Below are 17732 nucleotides of genomic sequence, written 5' to 3' on the forward strand. Positions count from 1 at the left end.
GTTCACCAAATGTAACGATTGCCATAAAAGTTTGGTTTGTTGATTTTGAGAATACGACAGTTTATCAACTACATGTGATTCGCTAAACTTTCTTCCAGTATTGATGTGACACATACTTTGTGGGGAATTTATGAGATTTGCCAAAATGCTACAGTGAATTTCAAGATCTAAACTAATCAACAGAAGCTTCAGTATTGGGATTGTCTTGTTTATAAAAATCTTTTAACAATGTTATTGCTCTAACTGTTTGTTGACCCCCATATGTACTTATAACTGGACCTAAACTTGAGTTTAATTTTCGATTTGAATGAAGTGACAACACAGATCCACAGCCACCAAACCGCTCATTGTTGCAACCAAAAACTACTAGCGGTATTTTCATTGCACGCATTGCACCACAGCACATGATGCATGGTTCAACTGTCACATACATAACACAGTGTTCAAATACATCAGTAAACTTCCAATCGTTTGGAAGGCTCTGTTTCCAGCTGTCACTTGTTACTGTTTTAATAGCATTGTCAATAGCAACGAGCTCTGCGTGTCTCGTTGCATTCTTTGTTTCATTCACTTTATTGCGTCCATTCGATAACTTTTCTTTGTTCTTGTACACAAGCACACAGCCCACGGGGACTTCCCCTTCTTTGAGAGCATCTTCTGCATAATTAAATGCTTCATTCATCCATTTCAATAAAACATCAGAGTTCATTGGATATTTATCTTAAATAACTCTTTGCAATTCTTTATTGTTAGACTATCATAATCTGCATATCGGAACGGCATTTATTTTTTCAATACAGATTAATTAGCATAGCAATCCTGTTAATTTAATAGTATATTTGGTGCTAGTGAAGAATCTTCCCCCCACCTTATTTGCTAACCACTAACCCCTAGGTTAGGGGGTTAGGTGTTGATGGTTAGGGGTTAGTGGTTAGGGGTTAGTGGTTAGGGGTTAGTGGTAAGCAAATAAGGTGGGGGGAAGACTCTTCACTAGCACCGTATATTTTTTAACTGTTGAAGTACACTTGAATTAACAAATCCTAAATACAACTTAGGCAATAGGCATACAACAAGTAAATTAATAGTAGCTAGTAGGATAAGCTACACTATATTAAAACAGAATTTTTTTCAGGCAAAGTTAAACCACAGTTTTGTATGATTTTTTAAACAAACAAAAAACATTCAAATAGCTTGTGTTTCCACCATAAACCGTGACAACCAAGTATTTTATACAAAATAACATAATCACATGTTTTAAACAAAAAACGCATCCATATGCATTATTATATGTGGTTCATGCCATTTGGGTTTGCTTAACACCTCTACTAACTAGTTGATCGTAAAGGTAGATCTATAGTTTAGTTTTTCGTAAAGGTAGATCTAACATATACTGCACTTTACTAATGCTATTTAGTAAATATGACTGCGAAATTAATAAATGCATAGTAAACAAAAGGCGTTGAGAGTGGTCAAAAGTTTTACAATTCTTCTTACAACTTACATCTTACCCCATCGACGCATGTGTCACACTCTTTCTCTCCTCGCGCGCACATTCTTAGTCTCTTTTTACTAACCAAACACCTCCGAACGCTGATCTTGGTTTCCTTTTAACTCTTACTTACACGATCTGGCATCAAACATCTGCTGTTCGGTTGCTAATATTTTTCGCACCTAAGACGAAAGACACGAATCTGCGGTGACGCACCTTACTCAATGTCCGACCAAAAGTCGAAGCCAACGACGATTCCGTATGTCTCTAAGTATTGGATAAGACGCTATTTTAGTACTGTGAGACTCGGCACATTAATATCGTCCGGATGTTACGCAGTTACGCACCGCACCAAACGTCACGATATAATGCAGTACACTAGAGCATTTATATGCAGCGACGTCTGATACACAACTAAACTGGGCATGAGGCAACTAAACGCAGGCGATTTTGTTGGCCTATTGACGAAGCGTAGGTGTAAATTTGTAATGTGGCCATCCTATGCTATCAGCAATGTGTGTGAGAGAGAGAGAAAGAGAGAGAGAGCGAAAAGATAGGGAAGAAACGAAAGAAAATGAAAGAGAAAGAGGAGACAGCTGCAGCAAAGAAGGAAAAGTCGGAAAAAGTCAACCTTGGGAAAAGTGCTTGAACCAAAGTTAGTATAGACCAAGTTAGGAAACGGATTGTAAAACAACGAGTCTTGTTATCTATTGTCTCGCGTCTATGACGTCATAGTCGCCACCATTACGGAGCCCACGGTATAGCATTTTATCATTGCTGGGTGCTGTTTTTCGTTTAAATATTGCGATTTTTTAAAAACCAAGCACTTTTGCGCGTAAAAATGGCTTTCTACTAATGTTATATCTTATCACAATAATAAACCTCACAAAAATAATCAACTTTTATTGAACACTCAATCGATTAAAGAGTAAAAAAACAGAAAATATCAAGTTTACTAACCAAACACATAAAAGAACATGTTTAAAACATAAAAAATACAAACAAAAACGCATAACATTACCATAAACTGGTGTATCTAGCTGCAGTTTTGCATGTAAATTGCCGTGATTTTACTTTTTGGCTCACAAACTTAACACGTATACCCGGCAACGAAACTTAAGGTATCTTTGTAAAATTTGCCTAATATCGAAGTGGCATTAAGGAAAACAATACTAAGTTACTATTTTTGGTCCTCTGCTTAAATTAGTAAGCTACCTTTTCTGCGACACCGGGTCTTTATGAAATCGGAAAACGCGAACACCTTATCTGCTAGTACTTAAGCAGTTTGGAGCTGCATGTCCACTCATGTTGGATTATAAATGTAGTAAAGAATGGCTCTGTAGATTCGTAGGTATGATCATATACTTTTATGTAAACTAAGCTGATTGATGCTAGTCTTAATCGCCAACGTAAAGTACCCTGTTAAACCACACTGTAAGCCGAAAACCAGTCAAAATATTAATTTACTCCACAATAATTCCTAGATTTAATATTATATAACAAGATTTATATTAGAAATTATATTTTAAATGTTAAAACAACCGCTATACGTGTTTTCTAGCTTTGTATCGCTTACAAGAACTAAATGAACACATGCCGACGATGCATTTCTATAGGCGATTCACGCTCTGTGGGCTCCGTAATGGCGCAGACGAGCGCCGTTTCCTAACTTGGTCTATACTAACTTTGGCGCAGACGAGCGCCGTTTCCTAACTTGGTCTATACTAACTTTGGCTTGAACAACAAAGCGGGGATTTTGTTCATACGGTAAGTCCCTTTGTTGAGAAATATGTATAAAAAAACGTGGGCGAATCAAATTCCTTGACGGCATTAACCATAGTATTTAATGTTGCATGTGTTCCTTTACATTTGGATATTTATCTGCACTAGTACGGCGCCTATTTTAACATTTATTACAGTTTCACTAGTGATGCCCAAACCAACCCTAATATACATTATATATGTATAACTGCTTTTGTAATAAGTTTCAGAGTACACTCATTTTGAATCCGGTGTCAAAGCAAAGTGGTTAGCGCACCTGCCTTTAACCCAAAGTGAGGTAATGAGTTTCATGGCTGCTACCATTGTGGGCAAAACAATTGTTCTACCCAAGTGGTCACTAATGGGTTGTCCAAATTATCAGCCAGATAGGAAAAGTAATCATTTGCCAAGTAACGCACTTGGTAACTCGTAAGCTGCCACGAGGTGCATTAAACAGCACACCCATGTTATAATAACTATCGTTTTCTGCCCTCATGAGGATAAATCAAGTTACATCATTTAAGTAACTTACAAAACTAATATATAGCACACATAAAATTTAATTTATTTATGTTTATTAACATAACATTCTTTAATTAATGATTTTAACGCAATGAACGCTGCAGTAATAATTATTGAAGCTTTACTTGCATAGAGAGGCAAAATTAAACAAAAACACATTTCCATTTATAAAAAGAATTAAATATAAACATAATGTTAAACTTTGCATGTATATCTAATTAAATTAATAGGATTAGAATTTCATTCAGCTTAATCAAACAGTAACTCTGGTAAATAAAATTTACAATGTTACAAAACATATTAGAATGAAGGTATATGTTCGAAATTAATAACTTAAGTGAACTTTGTTAGTAACAAATGATATTATTTTTATTTATAAAACATTTTACAAGTTGCTGTTGGGTTGGAATTTCCATTCCTTGTATAATTTGATCCAATCATTAATATCAGGGTTACCATGATGTTCAACCAACCATGTGAGCATCTTACTTGGCTTCCAGTGTGGTTCACTTGCACCAGCCAACTTCCATCTTTCTTCAATCACCTTCAATACTTGGGGCAGACCTTTATTAATGTATATGTAAATGAAATATGATAGAAATTTACCATGGAAGCCTGATTTGTTTAATTTTAACAAGTTTTTTTGCAGGTCTTAAGCAAAACCATTTTTTAACATTTTTTTAAGTAAATGATATATGAACATGATAGAAATTTATTCTAAATTGTTATATTTATTTTTTAATGCAAAGATTAGCCTGCTTTTGCAATTAGTAAAAAAAATAGATGAAAAATCTGTTAAAAGAGTATTTGTTATTGGTTCTATCCACATGAAGGATTCAGGTCAATAATGTCTGTTTGGACTTCAGTGATAACAATATTATTTACTGTACTAATAGTTATATACAAAATAAAATAATCTAGAAAAATAGTAAATACCCTAAAATAGTTATCTTCTGATAAAAAAAGCAATGAAATATTTTAAAAATATACCCTAAAATAGTTATTGGCCGTTGCATATATACATGGTAATTTTAGTTTACACTATATATTTCGCACAGTAAATTATCTTCAGGTGGTCCAGAGTTTTATACACAACTGTGACAGTTAGCCCATTCAGTCACATGTATTAGTTCTTGTCCTACTTACCAATTGTATAAGCATAATACATTGGTCCACCTGTATGGCGAGGCCATGCATACCCATGTTGAAATATCATATCAATATCCCACGGGTTAGCAGCGATTCCTTCATCTAATACATTGAAACCTTCGTTGACGAGAGGAAATATCATTCTCTGCAGAGTTTCCTGAAAGAATTTTTTTCATTTTTAAGGAAATTAGGAATATGTGTGTCGAATTTCAGGTTTTAAGTTAAAGCACAAAACATAGAAAACAATCAATATTGATGTACAGGTACAATAACAAAATCCTTGGTTCAGTATTAGTTGTCCAAATTGTAAGTCATACATAAGTAATAAATCCCTCCAACAAATAGTAATCACCCACAATGCTACATATAAAAGTGCATGAAACAGAACAAGCGTGTTAAAAAAGTTAGATTAATTCATATGCTTTAACCACTAAATCTTAAACTTCCGATATTGTCTCCTTTATAACCACATACCTCTGGTGAAATATGACGTGGATTAATGTTGTGACGTTTGCGGAAGTCATCTATAATCTTCCTCACTTCAGGATCAGGAATTGGAGTTCTACTACCTTCATATTTATACCAACCCTTTCCTGCTTTCAAACCATATCTTCCTTTCTCATACAAGAAATCATCTAAAGGACTATATCTTCTATCCCCTCTGTCGAATTTGTAAAATTTGCAAAAATTGAATAATAATGTAGATTCAACATTGTCTGCTTTTCCAAAACTAAACAAATTAGGTAAGCAGTTTAGTCTTATTGTTTTTTTTTTAAATACTGTTTTTTAAAAAGAAACAACAGCATGTTTATTAAGTAGCAATCAGTAAAGTAGTGTGGTTACAGAGCTTTTTACTTAAACTTAACCAGAGAATACTGGATTCAAAGCTCAAAACTGCAACCACTGTGCAAGTGTTATTGAACAAGACCTCTACACTAATAAGTTGCTCTAATTTTGCCCAAAGTTACAGAATAAGTGACATTGTTTTCCCTATCATATTAAATATGTCAATACTATCATAAAAACAATAAACATTAATATTAACCATTTTTATTCACCTTTTTCTTTCTGGAGTACCGGCAGGTTGTTGTTTGTGGGTTAATCCTCGTTCTCTTCTTATTTTATATCCAATGTCAGTTCCGGATAAATCACCAACTTGAAATCGACCCATGGCGAACCCGTAATCCAACAAAACATCATCCACCTTCAATTTAAGCGTTACTTACTGGGGTTATTAGAGTAATAGAAACTTGTTATGACACATTGTACTCATATAATTAAATATGCATGAAATAATACATGAAGTGTATTGCTACATAATGTAAGCAAAAAAAAAAAGATGGCATAAACTAAATTTAGTTGTGAACTTATTTTTGTCTGAAGTTGTGGCACAATGTAAGCGCGCATGCCTCTAACCTAGACGTTACAGGTTTAAAGCTCATCGCTGCTACCATTGTGAGCAAATTTTTTCTTTTGGCAAGACGCTTATCGACAATTGCTCCAATCCAGACACAACAAAAATAAAATCCCCCAAAAAATAATTGCCCATGAAGTTATATAAATGGTAACCCGTTTGCGAGAACAATTCATTGAACTTGTGATAAGATACCTGTTTAGGGTAAGCTCCTTCCTCTAATAGAAATGAACTTTCGGCCGTATAATAAGCAAACATTCTGTTCCCAACAAATCCGTGACAGTTTCCAACCAGAACCTGTCAATCAAAGAAGCTTAAGGTTAAAGGCACACTGAGCAGTTTGATTTATTAAGAAGATTTTTAAATTTCTATTTATTGTTCCAACACTTTTGTAAATTAAAATAAATTATTGTAAAAATTGAAAACTTACAGTTATTTTCCTCATTTGCTTTCCCAGGTCCATAATAGTTGCTATGGTTTCAGGAGAAGACTTCTCACCTCTAATATTCTCCAACAACATCATAATATGAGCGGGTGCAAAGAAATGCATTCCCGCAACCTGTGTGTTAATGAGATGTCTGTGATGGTGGGCAAATGACTAAAATATATCATCCATTAAATAATTTTTAGTTATGAAAATAAAATATTGGTTAGGCAGAAGAAGCAACAGTTATTTTAACGATAAACGCTTGAAATTCAATATAGTTTAATTCAAGTTATATAAAATAAAAAGGTTAGTGCGGGAAGATGGGACACTTTCTCATTATATTTTGTCTTCTCATTTGGTACAAAATAAAGAACATTAAAAGAATTATAAAACAGTATTCCCACGACTCAAGTAGACCGCTGTGAATTGTTTAAAACACAATCCGGATAATCGGATATTATGTGCCAATGGTGTCCTATCTTACCCCACAGTACTACACCATTTACTTACCTTCTGAGGTCTCTTGGTAACAGAAGCCATTTCATCAATATTAAGTGTGCTTGTATTGCTTGCTAATATGGCAGAAGGTTTACAAACTTTGTCAAGTTTTTCAAATATCTCTTTTTTAATCTTCATTGATTCAAATACAGCTTCAATCACAAGGTCAACGTTCTGTGAAATTAAGTCCAATTTTTTTATTTTGAATTAAACAATATAAAGAGTAGGATTAGTTGTTAATCAAAGGGGGTTTGATTGTAAGGTCATACCAGAACCCTTTTTAAAGTTATTAGTCTGTTATTCTATTCTATGTGGGTGAGGTCCCGTAGGGCCGTAGCAAAGCACGCAATGGGTCCTATTAGTCTGTTAACAAAAAAAAAACGGAAACACAGACATGGCCTTTTATTTCTTCTGCTCATGGCCTTTTAATAAAAAGTATTCAATTCAATAATAAATGCAATTACATTAAAACTAATTGACTTAAATTTGGAGAAGAATTTCGCGAGCGTTGAGTGCCTCTAAAAAGTACAGAAAAACAGCTTTTAGGTATATTTATTACCTTCAATCCATTATAGTTATCCACAGGAATTAGAGCATTATTCATCATGGAAGATTGCTGGTCATTTATCTGTTTCCTTTTTCTCATGGTTTCGATGTAACCACGAATGTATTTAACCCCAGCTGTTTGGGCTTTTGTGTTCATTTCAAGCACATAAGTTATTTTTCCTGGAAAAATTAGTGAGTTATTATTTGCTGGATTGATGAAATAAATTGGAAATAGAAAAAAATGAGAATAAAAATTTATAAATTTAATGAAATAGGTTTACTCAATTTTAATTGATTTGCTCAGAAAATCTATCCCCTTTGGATATTCGTGATTGAACGTACAAAAGAGAAATCTCTTTTGGAAACAATCAGTCAAAAAAAAAAAATTATTTACTTAACTTAAATTTTAATGAAAGTGTAACTAATAGTTAAAAAATAATTACTCACGAAGTTATATATTTGGTGCCGTATAGATAAGTTACAATCACCAATATGTTTAACCTGCTCTAAGACAACAAATAGCAATCCCCCTTCCCATAGTTCCCAACCCAACAACTCCAACTGCCTTCACTTTCATTGGGACAGCATTTTGATAGTTGGTTACACCAGGCACACTCCATTTCGAAACCTGTCTCTCAGCAAAGAAGGAATAGATCTGAGCACGAGATTGACCTGAAAGGTATTTTGGTCAAAGTTTGTGTAAAAGTGTAAAATATAGTATTTGGTCAAAGTTTGTGTAAAAGTGTAAAATATAGTATTTGGTCAAAATATAGTATTTGGTCAAGGTTAATGTAAAATTATGGTATTTTGTTTGTTTGTGCAAAGATGAAAGTTAGATTTATGATCTGTAGATCACTGGTATAAGTATAGGCAATGTGTTAACGGACAATATATTTGACGTTTTAACTTATTTCTAATGGTGATGACTAACATAAAAAAACATACCCTAGAGAACTCTGTATAAGGAAGTGAATACAAATTATTGAATGTTTGAAATAAGTATTGCACAGTTCACGAACCAATTGTTTTTAAAAATAAATACCATTTAGCTTTTAAAGTGGCTTAAAAAGCATAACAGTTTTAATTCTAATGAGCGAAATTGTAGCTATGAATTAAATAAATGAAAATTTGTGAATTCCATCTATGCATGAAAAAATGATTAAACTAAATAATAAACTGAACCAACTTGAAGCCAAAAGGGTGAACATTCCTTGTCTTTCTGATTCCAAACCCTCTTGATATGAGAGAAGTGCCGAACTTTTAATAACTTGAAGACACACAATGGGAGCTAAAGCACCGCGAGATTTCTTGCTTACTTCCTTCAAATGTTTTGCCATCAAGGATTCAACCTTTTAATAAAGGCTGTGTCTCAGTTATTGGGTAAATGATTTTATATTCCAGATAGACACTATACAACACAAGCAGAAGTTATGTATTCATATAGTTGGTGGGGGAAGATGGAAGATGGGATACCCTTTCATTCTATTTTATTGTCCCATTTGGTAGTAAACAAAGAAAATTTAAAGAATTATAAAACCGCATCCTCACAATTTTTATAGACCGTTGTTAATTGTTTAAAATACAATATTTGGATATCATGTGCTGCAGGTGTCCTATCTTCCCCCATCCTACTATATGTTCTAGCATAAGTTTATTTTAAACTAAAATTAAAAATAATTTTTGTTGTAAACTTTATTTAACACTTGGTTTGATTTATCAAACAGCTGCAGTGGAAAAATTCCCCTGAAAAAATATTCAAACAAAAATAACTATACTGTTTTATCACTATTGCTATCTGAATATAGCCTACACATATTTAGAGCGTAATTTAAATAAAACCATAAAATACATTATTTTAGTTCATAACCAAACAGGACTGTTGCAGTAGGCAACCCAACCAAATCAAATGTTTAATGACCAAAAAGTTTAGAAAACAGTAATTTAATTGAACTTTTGAGAGAAATACATTTCAAGTTGTAAACTTGTAATAAACATTAATGATAAAATAGATTTTGCAGAAACATTAATTTAAATACTGTTTAAAACCTTAGCTGCATCAGGAACACTAATGTTTGAAAGTCTTCGTTGACCTAAACTCTTTCCAACAGCAGCCTTTGCGAATAAAATTGCGTGTTCCCTGACATTGCCCCCTTGTGGTACAACACGATCAATCAAACCAAGAGAAGCCCCGACCCCTGCAGAGTGATGACCTCCTGCAAAAAAAAATGTTATACTTGGCATATATGGATGTATTTGGTGTAACTGCATTTAAACAATGTCGCTCTAAACATACTGTGTGTAAGTTTAATAGTGCCACAAGTTATATATTTACAGCATTATACAATATAATAATACAGTAATATATAATTCTATAATATTAGCATTTTTCCACAACTTCTAGTTCTAGTTTTTTTTCAAAATACAGGACATCATGTATATAATGATTTTGATAACTAAAACACGAATCATGATAAGAAATTTTACTATATTTCAATATCCAAATTTGGGCCAAATAATCTAATAAAAGTGAAGCATAGAATTTAGAAATTATAGTGTAATTTGTTTTTAGGCAAACTAATTTTCTGGCGGAAGAAAATGTATTTAATTTTATTTAAAAAACATTAGTTTTCCATGCTACATGTCTGCTAGAATTAAGCTTAAACATTGCATCTAACAAAATGAGTATTCATAAAGTAAAATAATGCAAAACATGGGAATTTTCACTTACCATATGCAATCCATTGCATTGCATTATCAAGACCAATAACACGAGGTAAGCGTTGCGTTCCACCAGCACCAGGTAATATACCAAGTTTTACTTCAGGTAAACCAACCTTTGAGTTTGTCATTGCTATTCTGTAAGTAATGAAATAATCCCAAAAAATAATCACCCACAAAGTAACATACAGCATACATGGTAACTCATAAGTTGGCACGAGGTGTATGAAACAGCACATCCCGGTATAACGATTAAACTATCATTTTCATTGTAAGTTATATTCATTCATTCAATCTGATTGATTAAATGTACACAAATTAGAAAAAAAATCGGTGCAAAAAAAAATAAGCAACCGTATATAAAGATTATTTTTAAAGGTGGCTATACATATACTAAATTTTATGGTTACCATGAATGTAACTCGTGAGATATTTATCTTTTATCTACATAACTTTTAGTTTGTACAACTTAAACCACTGGGTTCGACCAAATTACCAATAAAAGTTTTGACCAAAGACGCACATTCATACAATATCAGCAGTGTTTCTGCAAGAAAGTTTAAAAGTAAAAAGCATATACTAGCTCCCATGATGTAATGCTTGTCTTTTAAATGTACCTGTAATGACATCCAAGAGCAATTTCTAATCCCCCACCAAGTGCGTTTCCATGAATTGCTGCAATTGTTGGTTTCTTACTTTTCTCCAATGCATCTACAATCTTTAACAACTTGTGGTTAATATAATATTAATATTAACTTGTCTCTTTAATTCCGGTAGCAAAGATTTAGAAATGGTTTAAATAAAAAGACATAGCGAAAGGATATAGCGACATAACAACAGTTGTTATAAATCGTTTACAGTTAAAAATATATTTACAATAAATTGGTAGAAAATAAGCGTGGTCGCTACACCTAGCAGACAAACGAACTATTTATGTCTAATTATTATTAAGTTGAACATCTTGTAAGCACAAAACTGTGCTTGAAGACGTTAAGTTGAGAATACATGAAAAATTAGAATCTTACATCTAATATTGTTGGTCCAAGTTTAGAGACTGATTTGTGAAATTCTTTGATGTCAGCTCCAACAGGGAATGTCCTTCCATCACCACATAACACGATTGAAGTAACCTGGATGGCAAATTACTAACAATATCATTGTTACATTTGGTAAATGCATTGGAATAGTGCCTTGGTGAAACTTAAGCCTGTGTGTCTTTAAAACATTTAAAAGGAGCTACATATGATTTAAAAAGTAGTAGAAATTACATAAACACTTAAAAATTGCTACAAATTACATAACTAGCTACCGACCAAAACCATAATTTGCCTATAAGAAAATATACAGAACAGACCAGAGATCCCAATAAATTGATATTAAAAAAACAAAATTTAAAGCACTTACTTTTTCATCGCTTTCAGCTTCCTTTAAATATTTCAATAATGATTTCCTTACATGATGAGACAAAGCATTCATAGGTGGATTATCCACAGCTATAACAGCAACTTCATTTTCTACTGAATATTTGGCCATGGCTATCGTCTTATAAATTCAGCCAACTGTTACAAGTGCAGCGGTTACAGACAGAATAGTTTAGACACAGAAAAACAAATATTGGCTTAAGAACCACGTGGTGTGCACTATTGCTGCATCACTAATGCAAACATTAAAATTATTCAACCTGGATTAAAAGAATTAAAATTATTCATAATAACCAAATATTGCACTTTAAGGGAGAAACTAAAATAAGTTGTAAAATAAAGCGGAAAATTAAACCTTGTTTTTAAATTATAATAAAGTCAAAAAAACGCTGTTTGTAAGAGAAGATGGTATTAGCAGAGAGTATTATGATATTATGAATGTATTTATTAGCACTAAACTCTCAAAAACAATTTTAACAATGTTTTATTGACACAATTATAATAAATATTAAAAAGGAAGTAAATTAGCAAAAATAAAAATTAGTTTGCATAGATAAAACAGTTCTGATTATCTAGTTCAAAGATTGCTTCTTTTTCTTGCATTCCTTTCCTTGTATAGTTTGATCCAATCATTAATATCAGGATTACCATGATGTTCAACCAACCATGCGAGCATCTTACTTGGCTTCCAGTGTGGTTCACTTGCACCAGCCAACTTCCATCTTTCTCCAATCACCTTCAATACTTGGTGCAGACCTTTAACAACATATATGTAACTGACACATAATAGAAATTTACCCTGAAAGCCTGACTTGTTTAATTTTAACAAGTTTTCTTTTCAGCCCATGAGCAAATACAGTTTTTTAAAAGCAAATATAGTTTTTTTTTTGTGTCACTTTGGGTTATTAACTATATTAATATTTATTTGAGCCACCAGCATCAGTTATTTATCCTAAGCAGTCTTGCTTAACCACAATAAATAAATAACCACATCAACCTAATAATAGAATAGGTAAAATAATTGGCCAAAATATTTATTTCTTAACTTACCAACAGTATTTGCATAAAACATGGGCCCGCCTGTGTTCCTGGGCCAAGCGTAACCATGCAACCACACCATGTCTATGTCCCATGGATTATCAGCAATTCCATCTTCAAGTATTTTAAAACCTTCATTTATCATGGGGTACAGAAGCCTTTCTATTATCTCCTGTTTTAAATGTGTGAACATAACTTATACATTCTCGCATGTTGGTAAAATAATAGTCGTTATAACATAGGTATTCTCCGGATTTAAATAATAAAAGTCATAACGACTAAAAACATTTAGAACTGTTAATTAAACTAAAAATTACAGAGAACAAAAAAAACACCTTTTCTGATATTTTCCTTGGTTTTATGTTATGTTTTGTTCTATGATCATCAATCATCTTTATAACTTGTGGGTCAATTCTTGGCATTCTTGACCCTGCAATGTATTGATACCATCCTTTACCATCTGTTTTCTGGCCATGTCTGCCAGCTTCAACCAACATGTCCGCCAAAGGACAATACCGGACCCCATTTCTTTAAAAATAACAAATAATTAGAATTGACATGACATGAGGTTGATATTTTCGAACAAAGTTATTGTGTAAATAAATATTTAACACTTGAAACATATCAATGGATCTTTTTTATGGAACAACCCCAATATTACATTAATTTATATATATATATACCTGCAAACAATATTATTATATATATACATATATATATATATAATAATACAAACTACATATTTATTGTTGGGTAAAACCTACTTTTTGGTAAAAGTAATGGAGGATTCTAAACCTTAATAATAGATGAACCAAACAAATCAAATAAAGACCCTTTTAGGTTGCCACCCGGGGTCAGGGTTTAAAGAAGCACGGCAATATACTATTGTAGCAACTACAACACAGTCTATCACAATTGGTATTGTCAAATTATCGCCACACCCTACTTCTTTATCTACATTTGTCAAAACTCACAATTGTCTTTTTTCTTACCAATGTAGAAAAAACAAAAAAAACATGTGCTTTCACAAACGTATGTGTAAAGTCTTATCCTATCTTGAAAAATACACAGACACTTTCGTTAATACACAGATTCTTTTAGTTAAAATTTGTTATTTAAAACCTGTAACGTTCAGGTGCACTGGTTGGTTGTTGTTTCTGCAGCATTCCTTGCATCTCACGAACTCTATAATGAACATCGTTACCCGATAAATCCCCAACTTGGTATCTTCCCATTGTGAAACCATAATCTGTTAATGCCTTGTCAACCTGGTTTGGAACAATTATGTTTAAATATTTTCTGATTGTTTAAACTAAAGCATTTATAGTTACAACTTATGAGAAACCAATTTGGGTAAGTAATAAAACAAACAGAGCAGAATATATATTTGTTTATATTTTGTTTGTGTATTAAAAAGTTCTAAAACTAGGAAAAAGGGTGGTTTAATTTTTCACATGAACATTACAAATATTTTCAGATTTGATTTTTTTGTGAGGAAAAGAAAACATATTCCTGACCTCATGGGGATAAGCACCTTCCTCAAGAAGAAAATCCGACTCAATAATGTAATAAAAGTACATTCGATTTCCAACAAAACCTTCACAGTTCCCAACAAGTACCTGCAAACAATATTGAGATAATAATATAGCATACAAATCAAGTTTATTTAAAAAGTAATTACCAACTTGCCAAACCCTCTTTTAAAATGACTATGTTTTTTAGAATATATTATAAAAGGTGGGCAACATGTTTCTGTAAAACAGTAGAGATTCCTGAGATTAGAATAAAATGTCGCACAAAGTTTTAAAACCTAGTAAGAAGCTGACATTACAAAAGTATTATTCCTAACTAGCTTTTACTCAGTTGTTTGGTTTCCATAAAGTATATTGTGTGTGCAACCAATAATAAGCAAGTTACCTTATGTTCACTCAACATGAGAGGCGCATTCAACTACATTTGTAGAAATTTCAAAAATGTGACACCCATGATTATACAGTGCTAAAATACATACTGTGACTTTATTCATTTGTTTTCCAAGAGCCATAGCAGTAACAATGGTTTGTGGGGAAGAATTAGAACCTCGGACATTTTCAAGAAGTCGCATTAAATGAGCTGGAGCAAAAAAATGCATTCCAATTACCTGCAACAAAACATTAAATATTTAATACATTTAATGTGATAAAAACCATTACATTGAAATAAAAATTGTTAAACCAGTTAATAGAATACACCTGGCTATGTTGCACATCTGTAGTCTACAGTCAAAACTACTACATTGGTTTAAAATTTGGCCCGAAAATTTTCACTTAAATTTTTAGGCATATAGACATTTGATTAAACCAGCAACAACAAGGCAAATCACAGAAATAAGAATACGAATACATATATATATATATAATACGTTTGTGATATATTAATATATTATAAAATTATATAATACATTAAACGTTTGTATTAAAATTTACCTTGTCCGGTCTTTTGGTTACTGAAGCAATTTCATCAATGTTTAAAGAACTTGTGTTGGTTGCTAATATTGCTGAAGGTTTACAAACTTCATCTAGTTTCTTGAAGATGGTTTTCTTCAATTGTTTATCTTCAAACACAGCTTCAATCACCAAATCTACATCCTGTTACAAAAAGTGCATTATTAGGATAAAGAAAATGATGGACTGATGGTTTAGTGATTTTTTTGTGGATTGTAATTTGTAAGATAAAACAGAATAAGAAAATTATTATGTGTAAGCCTGTGAAAATTATATTCTAATTATGACTGACAATTTAGACAATGGCATCAGACTAGCAGCATTAATCCTTGAATGCAGTCTCTGGACTCTGGTTAAGAAACATTTTGTGCCTTGTGCCATGTCCCATGAGTAATAAAATATGTTACTACACTTAAATACAATTTTACCCAACTTCTAAACCAAATATGAAACAATAGAATAATCTTACATGTAAATCATTGTAGTTGTGACTCGGTATAATAGCAGCTTTTAATTGCTGCATATTTTGCTGCGTCATCAACTTTCTTTGCACCAATCGATGAAGAATGTCATACAATGCATTCACACCAGAATCCAATGAAGTTTTGTTCATTTCAAACACATAAACAATTTTTCCTAACAAAAATAAAAAGATAAAGGCCAGGGTATAAATAATAGTTTTGAATAAAATACTAGTTTTACACCATTGACCACATTTCCCGCTGTGCAGAATATCATAAAACAAACGCAATGGTAATATTTGTTCTCTACAATCATTAAAAGTGCATGGGAAGGTCTTAAAGCCATATTATAAATGTTGATTCTGATTTTACTTGTTAATGTTGTAAACAAATGTTTGTTTTATTTTTTTAAGGATCTGTCTAAAATGTCAGTGTATGCTATGTGTATTGCAGTTGCAGAGTACACAGTATGTATGGTAGTGCAGTGTACACACTGCCCACATCGCAGTATGCAATGCTGGTGTTTCCTTAGCTGGTGATTAGTGAAAATTTTGGTCCCAAAATGTTACTTGGGTCTCAATGATACCTGTATCATATTTTTAAATAAGTCAGATGTTGATGTCGAAAAGTAACTTTATAAATATGCTTTGAAAAACCCCAAACACTAATTACAGAATTTCTAACCCCAAACACTAATTACAGAATCAGCAACCTAGAAAAGCAAGTATAGTAATACACAGTGTATGAAGAAATAATCTAACATTTGTTTAATTCATGACCGCTGGTGTAGAAATATGATGACACAACACATTTTTCACATATTTTTAAATTTGATTTTTAATAATACCAGCCGGTTTTTTAAAAATAAGTTTTACAGCGGAGGACACACTGTGTCTGTGGCCTGCGCTAAACATTGCATTATTATATACATACACATCTCTACCCACTGCATTACACAGTGCGATATACTGCCTACGATGACAATTTAGAATTACCATAGTTTAAGTCTTTACTTCATAAAAAGTTCAACACACTTTCACTTCATAGGTAGCATACCCATGCAAGGAAATGTTGCACAAAATTGAATGAATGAATCTTACTTTATCCTAGTGCGACTGGAAAACGACAGCCTTTATAAGACGGGTGTTCATACACCTCGTGCCAACTTACGAGTTACCGTGTATGTTACTTTACCATGTGTTCATGTATGTTAAATTGAACTCCACCTGCTTTTAGTAAAGAGATTGCAATTCCCCTACCCATGGTTCCCAGTCCAAGAACTGCTGTTTTCCTAACCATCATTGGTGAAACATTATCATTTGCTGTTGTTGAAGGCAAACTCCAATTTCTTAACTTTTGCTCAGATAAATCAGCATATTGTGAGCCATTCATTAGAGTTGCCATAGTGTAATTTCTAAAGAAGTACAAGTTAGTTAAGGATAAATTCAATTCAAAGATGTAGACAATGTAGTATATAATTACCTTGATAATATGCATCAACAAGTAGAACGGTGCATGTGCTCAAACTTTGCTCAGTCACACTATCAACAATACTATATTTTAATTAATAGTTAAGAGAAAGGCACTCTGTACTGACATTGCGCGCGGTTAAACAACCTGAACTAGTCTTACTGTCAAAGTGTAAAAGTGAGAGAATTCCAAGACAACTAACATGTGTACTGGAGGTTTGTGAACAATACATTTATGCCGAGAAACAACACTGAATATACAAAACCGTCGACAGTTTTTATCCCCGATAATATAAAAGGTGTTCTAAATTTTATTTCCGCTAGGTAGCGGCATGG

At 32.6% G+C, this 17732-nt stretch overlaps 3 protein-coding genes and 1 long non-coding RNA gene across 5 annotated transcripts; 1 reads left to right on the plus strand and 3 right to left on the minus strand.

Moving 5' to 3' along the window:
* Positions 1–172: 172 nt before the first annotated feature.
* On the minus strand, positions 173–794 carry LOC149730902 (tRNA-specific adenosine-34 deaminase catalytic subunit ADAT2-like). The gene has a single exon (XM_089885270.1). The coding sequence runs from the start codon at positions 707–709 to the stop codon at positions 173–175; it is 537 nt and encodes a 178-aa protein (XP_089741396.1). The 5' UTR covers positions 710–794.
* Positions 795–1831: 1037 nt separating this feature from the next.
* Positions 1832–5409, plus strand: LOC149730903 (uncharacterized). 2 transcript variants are annotated; one of them, XR_016385735.1, is made up of 3 exons: positions 1832–3256; positions 3481–3548; positions 4223–5409. It is a non-coding gene; the product is annotated as an uncharacterized LOC149730903 (long non-coding RNA). The 2 variants fall into 2 exon arrangements; XR_016385734.1 differs by having other exon boundaries at positions 1834–3256; positions 3475–3548.
* On the minus strand, positions 3740–12222 carry LOC149730904 (peroxisomal bifunctional enzyme-like). The gene is made up of 15 exons (XM_089885264.1): positions 11929–12222; positions 11550–11654; positions 11142–11242; positions 10535–10662; positions 9853–10019; positions 8993–9155; positions 8308–8478; positions 7820–7986; positions 7273–7434; positions 6766–6894; positions 6531–6632; positions 5980–6125; positions 5396–5582; positions 4919–5078; positions 3740–4336 (listed from the first exon to the last, which is right to left on the minus strand). The coding sequence occupies exons 1-15, from the start codon at positions 12055–12057 to the stop codon at positions 4158–4160; spliced, it is 2196 nt and encodes a 731-aa protein (XP_089741390.1). The 5' UTR covers positions 12058–12222; the 3' UTR covers positions 3740–4157.
* Positions 12223–12369: 147 nt separating this feature from the next.
* LOC149730905 (peroxisomal bifunctional enzyme-like) lies at positions 12370–17668 on the minus strand. The gene is made up of 10 exons (XM_089885265.1): positions 17410–17668; positions 17154–17341; positions 15936–16102; positions 15449–15610; positions 14995–15123; positions 14501–14602; positions 14106–14251; positions 13319–13511; positions 12996–13155; positions 12370–12701 (listed from the first exon to the last, which is right to left on the minus strand). Exons 2-10 carry the CDS (start codon positions 17329–17331, stop codon positions 12523–12525), a joined length of 1416 nt encoding a protein of 471 aa, XP_089741391.1. The 5' UTR covers positions 17332–17341; positions 17410–17668; the 3' UTR covers positions 12370–12522.
* Positions 17669–17732: the final 64 nt, after the last annotated feature.

The sequence above is a fragment of the Ciona robusta genome, chromosome 9, assembly GCF_009617815.1.
Source record: "Ciona robusta chromosome 9, ASM961781v2".
NCBI lineage: Eukaryota > Metazoa > Chordata > Ascidiacea > Phlebobranchia > Cionidae > Ciona > Ciona robusta.